The sequence below is a fragment of the Phocoena phocoena genome, chromosome 3, assembly GCF_963924675.1.
Source record: "Phocoena phocoena chromosome 3, mPhoPho1.1, whole genome shotgun sequence".
In the NCBI taxonomy this organism is placed as follows: Eukaryota; Metazoa; Chordata; class Mammalia; order Artiodactyla; family Phocoenidae; genus Phocoena; species Phocoena phocoena.
Genome location: NC_089221.1, coordinates 105,771,436 through 105,780,023, shown reverse-complemented (window position 1 = coordinate 105,780,023; position 8,588 = coordinate 105,771,436). Strand labels below are relative to the sequence as shown.

Below are 8,588 nucleotides of genomic sequence, written 5' to 3'. Positions count from 1 at the left end.
ACTTCCCACATTTTAGGGGATCATCAGGATGCTAGCAAAATCTGCAGGTGAAATTTAATTTTTTATTCTAATTAACAAACCCATGGAATTTACTTATAGAAACCAAGTGATTAGACACACAACTAATCCATACATTTGGATTTTTTCCCATTCTAAATTCTAAATTTGGAATACAGTGAATATTGAGGCATCATGAAGACTTGCCAAACATCTTGGCCTCTCTGACACTCCTGGACTCCAAGAAGCACATCTGAAGTCTTCAAATTCCATCACAGATTTGCAGCTTACTGTTTCTGTTATAAAGAGCAAAGTCTAGGGCACATAAGTTTACTGTCTCTTTTTCTTTTGGCAGAATTAAGATGCTCTGGTTTCAAGGAAATAGCATGCAACTTGCCAAACACTCCTTTCAACTGCTCTTGAGAAATCTATCTGCCTCCAAGACTGCTCTGCCTGTGCTAACCTTATTCACAAAGGTACAGAGTAAAAAGTAAAATCACTACTTTAAAAACATAAAGGATTAAAATGTTGGGTGAAGAAAGTTGTACATTTAAGAAAGGGGAAAAATGTTGAAAGGAAAGCAATGGTATAAATTTTCTTCAGACATGCTTCTCAATTTTTCAGTTCCAGTTACAACAGTGGTAACTCTTTATCCTACCCAGATACTTCATTGTGTCACTGTTATCAGGAGGTAAATTAATATATTTAATCGTCATCTGATCCATACATTGAAAGAAAAGAACTATCAGATGTTTACAAGTGTATCACTTAGAAATATAGTCAACTCTTATTATTTGTGATAGTCATGTTCTATAAAGTCACCACGAACACTGAATTAGCATGTACTGAACCACTGCTCCTAGGGCAAATATAGGGTTAGGTTCCTATGAGCTTCTGGTCACAACATTTTTGAACTGATCAATACATAACCTTGTTTTATGTGTGTTTCTGTTTAAAGGCATCTTATTTAACATATATTGTTGATTCATTAACACTGAGCTCAGGGCCAACAGCACTGTAACTTATGCCTGAACAAAGCTTATCTAACACAGTATTTTCTCCGTAAGGCACATCACAGCCTTCTTATGCTTAGAAACATTGGACGGCACTTCAGCACTATGCTTGGGCCATTTTAAATCCCAAAATAACCAAGAAAAAGCACAAAAATAGTGGCACTGAGTAGAAAAGGACACTTGTTTACAGTATGAGAGCTGGAACAAGAAGGCAGAGCATCATCCTGTCCCACCTCAGCCAGAAATGTGCACTTTGAGCAACTCAAATCTTTCGCTGCTCTATGCACCTGCATGTCTGTGAATGACTACAAAAACCTGGATATTGATTTTAGGGTTACAAATAAGTTTTAGCTAATAGATGAATTCGCAAATACAGAATCCACAAATAATGGACTGACTGTACTTATTTTCTTATCCCTAACACTGGTTTTAAGCTATAAAGCAAGTTTAAATTTTTAAGAGCTTTTTCCTCTAAAATTTATAAGACAAACATTATGGATTTCCTTTTGCTAGTTAACATTACTTTGTGTGATTTGTAATCAAAAAGGAAATAAAGTTCAGGGTAATAGAATTAACTTTAGTGAATAATACTGCAATTCAAACAAAAAAGGTCTCTTGTTTGATAGATTTTTTTCAGATTTCAGACATTTTAGCAATTTGAATATATCTGACACTTATCTAATAACAAAGTTTAAGTCTTTTAAAAATTTATTGAAAATAGTTAACCTTTACTTTTCATATTCATAAGTATATATTGCATTATTATGGAACAAAACTATTTCATCATTTGTGTCTACATATGAGAAATGTGTGTGGAAATTAACCACAAAAATAAAATAATCCCTTAAGGCTTATGGTGCTCACTCAGCCTAACTATTCTGCACTATTTTTCAGTTTGAACAACAGCCAAGTTAGCCAAAAACATGTGCCAAAGCAAAACACACTAATCTTCCATTCAGCTTAAAATTTGTACCAAACCCTTCATTTGTGTCATTAGACATATACTAAGACATTATTCTCACCTCCCGGAGTTCACAGTCCTCTGAAAGAAAAAGTACAGTATCAGGTCTCTTTCAGTTATAAATAACAGAAAGTACTACCCAGAGTGGCTTAAACAAAAAAAGGATTTTACGGGTTAGTCTGGTTTCAGGAGTAGCTTGATTCTGAAACTTAAGCACATTACCAGTCTCTTCAGCACTGCATTCTCTAGGTTAAATTAGTTCACACTCTGGCTCTTCATATGGATAACTGCAGCGATCCCAAGCCTCAGATCTCACATTTCAGGTATCTACAGAAACTCCAGCAAAACCCTCACACTATCCTTTGGCTCTGATTGGCCGATCCCTGAGCCATTTGTAGTCGAAGGGCTACGATGTGCTGGATGCCTCAGCCTAAATCAGGTGTTCCACCCGCGGTCAGGGAGGAGTCAGCCACATGCTGAGAGCAGTTTTGTAAGGCAAAATCACAGCATTCTTGCTATAAGAAAGGGCAGTGGGTGGTAGACAGCCAACCCACCAAATGTCCACTACAATTCAGGGATAGGGTAAATAAGTGCTGTTTTGGCACCACTGAAAATCCTAGACAAGGATGTACAAATGTTCCAGACCACTGGGTCTTGTCATTTTTCAGCTTATAGATTTCTTTAAAATTTGATGACCTTTCCTCATAAAAATACATATAAATGTGATAATTTGCCCAGACTTCCATAGTCCCTGGGTTGTTTATTTTGTTTTGTTTCTTTCTGCACAGCTTGTGGGATCTTAGTTCCCCAACCAGGGTTGGAACCCGGGCTCACAGCAGTGAAAGCATGGAGTCTTAACCACTGGACCACCAGGGAATTCCCGTTCTCTGTGTTTTAAAAAAAATAAAAAACCTGATCCTAGCTCTACTAAAGTTTTTTTATTATAAAAGCAAATAGTACCAAATTTGGTACTTCTGCAATTTCACTGGTTCTTGTCTTTTGCTTTTAAGATCCTCTCTTGACTTTTTGAAACTTTCTCAGAGAATTTTAATGTGGTTATCTTAAAAATCACAGACTGGGCTTCCCTGGTGGCTCAGTGGTTAAGAATCTGCCTGCCAATGCAAGGGGGCATGGGTTGGAGCCCTGGTCCGGGAAGATCCCACATGCCATAGAGCAACTAAGCCCGTGCGCCACAACTACTGAGCCCATGCGCCACAACTACTGAAGCCCACGTGCCTAGAGCCCGTGCTCCGCAACAAAAGAAGCCACCACAATGAGAAGCCCGTGCACTGCAACAAAGAGTATCCCCCGCTTGCTGCAACCAGAGAAAACCCACCGCAGCAACAAAGACCCAACGCAGCCAAAAATAAATAAATAATTTTTTTAAAAGTCACAGACTATCCATAATCTATTTATCGATAATGCTAAAATAACATAATGAGCACTGAAGCAGGAAAATACGGCCAGAAGGACCTTTCTGAAGGAAAACTGTCTTTTGATGATCCAGGTTCTTATTTCAAAATAAGGTGAGTTAAGCTGGAGGAAGGGCCTCCATAACAGCTCATCTTTTCCTGTCATGTTAAAAAGCAGGTTTTATATAAGCATCAGTAATGTTGAATCTATTTTTAGCTCATACAAGAGAACCTATAGTAGTACCTGTTCATTGAGTCAAGGCCTGAGAAGCCTTTAAAATCTGCCAATGATCCATAGCATTCTCGGCAGACTTCTCCTCTAGATGGTTAGGGTGCAAACAACAATGGGCACTAAAACTCGCTTGCTCCTAAGGTGGAGAGTTAGTCTGGGAAACCTATTGCTGACACTTGTAATGAGAAAACTGACAAAACATTGAAGAGTTGGTACAATCATCGCCCAAAGTAAAGAGATTTTTCCCTTTTAAAGATGGGACGATCACTATCTAACTCCATCCCAATGGGTTATTAGGAAAAACAGGCTTGGGAATCCCCTGGCAGTCCAGTGGTTAGGACTTTGCACTTTCACTGCCATGGGCCCGGGTTCAATCCCTGGTCGGCAAACTAAGATCCTGCAAGCCGTGCGGCGCCGCCAAAACAAACAAAAACAAAACCAAAACACAGAAAAACAGGCTGGCAAATCTCAGTGCCCCCCAGTCAAAACAGACTTTAAGACATTCTGGTGATGTCAGCCAGGCCTGGAAGGTGCTCCTGACCTAGGAAGGACGAAGCCCTAGGACTATAAATGATATGGAAAATAATCTTCCTAGATATCAATTAGATGAAGCCAGTAACAAAAAAATGTAAGCATCTAAATGTATTGTGTGTACATATATATACACATATATATATATACACACATATATGTGTAACAAATGCATCAACATTTAGTAGATAGATTTATTTGTCAAGAAAAATCAAAACACAACTAAAAAATACTGAAAGCCCATTTACCATGAAATACTAGCTATTTATAAGATTCTGTGGCAGTGTTTTGCTTTGGAAAATAAAACAGTATAACCTGGTAGAAAACTGTCCCTTAAAATAAGTATAATCTGCTTCTTGTGGTTTTTGTCAGGCTGAATGCCATTCTTTGGGTTTAATGGCTTTTTTCGTCCTGTAGGATCCGTGCCCCCTTTGTGATGAAGCCAAGGAAGTACTGGAGCCTTATAAAAACAGGGTAATATAATACAGTGTGGCTTTATGTATATGGAATAGATACTGTATGTAGTATAAAGTATCTGCCTGGATCCTTTAAGAGATTGAATGATTTTTTCATTTAAATTTTCTTGAGAGAGATTTTAGTGCTGATTTCCATAAAAGTCATTACACCTAAGTGTTCTTCTCTGAGCAGTACTGGTTTTCTTACTCTGACTCTTAAAATGAGTCAAAGTTAACTAGCAGGTACAGCATTTGGGCCTTCCGTTAAGTTTTTGTCCCTATTCCTTTTATCTTATGTTGTCATTTCCATGAAAGTGTTTTCCTGTAGCAAACCATGACACCTTTCCCAATCTTACAGCCAAAACATGTCTTTCTTGTTTCTCAGGCAGCTTCCCAGTTGGGACATTGTTTATTTCATTGGGAACTGAGTAGTACCTGGATGCTGAACCTAATAGATGTAACAGAAAAGTAGCAAAATTAGGGAATGTAAAGAAATCAATCAGGTTATGGAATTCAGGGTCATTAGCTGACTGTGGACCTCAAACAACAACAGTAAAAGCCTCTCAGCATTAGAAGCAGTCTGGGGATCAGTTTGTCACGACAGCCATTGCGTTGTTCCATGTTCTCTGAAATCTAGAGCTTTAGTCTGTCTCTGTTTCAGTTTATTTTACAGGAGGTGGACATCACACTTCCAGAAAACTCTGCTTGGTATGACAGATATAAATTTGACATCCCCGTCTTTCATTTGAATGGCCAGTTTCTGATGATGCATCGAGTAGACGTCTCAAAACTTGAAAAACAGCTCCAGAAACTTGAGCAGCAAGGTGCGGGAGGCTGATGAACGCCCTCAGGATTTTCCACCCTCTCTGTCCAGAACTCATTTTCCTGAGGAAATGACTGTGGCCTCATGCTCCTTTTGCCACTTTCACACAGCTCTAAGGATGTTCTGAACTCAGTGGTGCCAAATAAATGGTAATATTCCTCTTGTGATTAATGGAAGTACCAATGTGGGAACTGTTTACCTGTTGGCATTTTATAAAATAAGAGGAGTGTATTGGCAGGGAGGGGATGATGGAAGACGGGAGAAATCTACTTGTTTTATTTATTTTTCTCCTTTGTATTAGTATGGAAGCATTTCACATTCACTGGACAGAGCCGTTTATAGGAAAAATGCTCTGTGATCCTGTTGCTGCCCTAAGGGCTTAACTTTTTTTTTTTTTTTTTTTTTCTGTACGCGGGCCTCTCACTGTTGTGGCCTCTCCCGTTGCAGAGCACAGGCTCCAGACGCACAGGCTCAGCGGCCATGGCTCACGAGCCCAGCCGCTCTGCGGCATGTGGGATCCTCTCGGACCAGGGCACGAACCCGTGTCCCCTGCATCGGCAGGCGGACTCTCAACCACTGCGCCACCAGGGAAGCCCAGGGCTTAACTTTTTAATGAAAGAATAAATGTTCTTCCACTTGGTAGATAAAGTGAATTGTTAATAACTGTGCACAGTCAATAGAAGGATGTTTTAACAAATACATCTGCATGAAATCTATCTCAGAGGAATTTAATAATACCTGTTTAAAATTAGAGCTCTTTTTTTTTGGATAGAAGAGAATAATTATCCTAGCCAAAGACACTTCGTTTGAGAAAAACAAAAGACTTAAACCCCAAAATGTATATAAGAATCTCAACGTGCTTTACAGGTAGTCAGTAAAGTGATTTGTAATATTTGAGTACTGCCTTTGATAGTTTTTCAGTTATCATCAACTGAGTTAATTCAGCTATTTTTAAGACAGTGGTTTTATCAAGTTTTAATATCTTGGGGAAAATTCACATCTGACCATAACTGAACAGATATGTCATCTAAAGAAAAAATATTCTTCACCATTTTATGTAAAGTATTAAAAATGTAGTTGTGTACTCTTATTTGTATTTAGTCAGGTTCAGCCAATAGAGGAATGGATTCATTTAAAAACAAAACTGCCTTTTCCTCTTAAAATCGCATCATTGCAATTTCATCTGTAATGAAATTCTTTTGAGAACTATATCAATGAATTTGGATAGTGTGATTCATTTAGCTAGTTTTTAATTTTATCAGTATGAGTTAGTCTTATAAATTAGAGAATTTTAAAGCTAGCCAACCTTAAACATTGTTTAGTCCCGCCCCCCTCATTTTATACCTGAAGAGGACTCTGACATTCAGAGAGTTTCAGGAAGTTAGCTAAGGTCACACAGACAGTCAGATATCAGACCAGGTCTTGGCACCCATCCCAAATTTCTTGTACTACCTGGGTTCTCTGCAGGGCCCTCATGTTATCTCACGTAAAGCATTCTTAACCATTGTGGATCCAACACAAATTAAGAAACAACTTTAAAAGCCCTCCAAAGTAACAATAGGAAAAAAAAATCTTACAATTGAATGCCATTGTTTCTAATTTATAAATTTTTGGAACACATCTTATTTGATTTTGTAAATATTCATTGAGCCCTGTGGTAGGCAAAATTCTAGGGTGACCCCAATGAACCATTACCCTTGTATTCCCTCCCCTTTGAATATGGGTGGAACTTATGGATATGATGAAATATCCCTGCTGTGATTATGTTACAGTATGGGGCAAAAGGAAGATTATCCGGGTGGGCCTGGTCTAATCAGGTGAGCCCTTTAAAAGCAGAGTGTTCTCTCTCACTGGTTGCAGAAGATGAAATCAAAGAGATGTGCTCCAGCTAGCCTGGAAGGAGGCAAACATGCTTCCTTCCATGTTGTGAACTGCCAACAAGCCAAGAAACTGTGGGCAACCTCTAGGAGCTGAGAGTAGTTCCTGGCCAACAGCCAGCAGGAAAATGGAGCCCTCAGTCCTACAGCTTCAAGGAGATGAATCCTGTCAACAATTAGTGATCCTAGAAGAGAACCATGAAACCCAGGTGAGAATCACAGCCCTGGCTTACATCTTGGGTTCAGCCCAGTGGGAATTTGATCAGAGAATCCAGCCACACCACGCCTAGACGTCTGATCTGCAGACTCCATGAGATAATAAATGTGTGTTATTTCAAGCTGCTAAGTTTATGGTAATTTTTTACACAGCAGTAGAAAACTAATAGAAGTTCCTACAACACTGAAGGTGGTAGGAGTATAAAAATGAATAAGGCACAGTCTTTGTCTTAGAGACACTCACTGTCTTGGGCAGCGGAGAGAGGAAAGTTAATAAAGCACTACAACATAGTGCTGTGAGAACTGGAGCTGAGACATGTAAAATATGGTACAGCAGCCAGATGAGGAAAGTGGCAGGAAGGCATCATAGAAAATTAGACTTAAATTAGGTGAAAAATAAAAGAGTGTGGAAGGGAATGGCATTTTTAGAAAATGTCGGGTGGCTTTGTGTAGCTGGAGTGAAGGCGAGGGGAGTGAAGAACATGAGACTGATAAGAAAGATTGCGGTTCACGTTGTGAAGGACCTCAGGTAAGGTGGTTTTTTTCCCTGCAGCAGTATCCTCCCTTATTTTCTGCCCTCATCCAGAGTCAGCCCTTCTGTCTCCTGATTCCTCAGAGGTATCTGGCCTCTCTATTCTAGCCTTTCTGTCTTTCTAGTCCTCAAGCCTGCTAAGCTCAGAAGTCCCCCGAGTAGCCCTTCAGGACATTCACATCTTCAATACAATCAGGGGTGAGAGGGCCATAGACAAGATCGCCCTCTTATGTATCTTGGCACTGTGTGTTCCTTTCTTCCTGCTCCAGACAGCTTGAAAGCTACGTGGGCCGTGTCCTAGGGTTGTTGATCAGAGAGTTTCAGGGTCTGCTGAGCTAAGGAGGAGAGAATCCAATGGTTCCCTTCAGAAATCAGGGCCGGCCAGAGACGCTGTAAGTTTGTTTTTTGGAGCAATTCTTGCTTGAGTATAGCCATGTGGTCACAGGTGTGTAGGATGTACACAGACTTCATCCAAACAACACATTTCTGACATTAGAATTTCAAACAAGCAAACAAAAATCCACCACAAACTTAACAGG

At 39.5% G+C, this 8,588-nt stretch overlaps 1 protein-coding gene across 2 annotated transcripts; it reads left to right on the top strand.

The window, feature by feature from the left end:
- The first annotated feature begins 359 nt into the window (after positions 1-359).
- Positions 360-5,782, top strand: C3H5orf63 (chromosome 3 C5orf63 homolog). 2 transcript variants are annotated; one of them, XM_065875437.1, is made up of 3 exons: positions 360-473; positions 4,564-4,620; positions 5,726-5,782. In XM_065875437.1, the coding sequence occupies exons 1-3, from the start codon at positions 360-362 to the stop codon at positions 5,780-5,782; spliced, it is 228 nt and encodes a 75-aa protein (XP_065731509.1). The 2 variants fall into 2 exon arrangements, with proteins under 2 accessions (XP_065731509.1, XP_065731508.1); XM_065875436.1 differs by lacking the exon at positions 5,726-5,782 and adding an exon at positions 5,263-5,439.
- Positions 5,783-8,588: the final 2,806 nt, after the last annotated feature.

Excerpts from the sequence above, each read along its gene's own strand:
- C3H5orf63 (XM_065875436.1), top strand. The coding sequence starts at position 360 with ATGCTCTGGTTTCAAGGAAATAGCATGCAACTTGCCAAACACTCCTTT. Across the intron at positions 474-4,563 it reads TGCTAACCTTATTCACAAAG|GATCCGTGCCCCCTTTGTGA; the intron begins GTACAGAGTAAA and ends TTCGTCCTGTAG. Across the intron at positions 4,621-5,262 it reads TGGAGCCTTATAAAAACAGG|TTTATTTTACAGGAGGTGGA; the intron begins GTAATATAATAC and ends TCTCTGTTTCAG.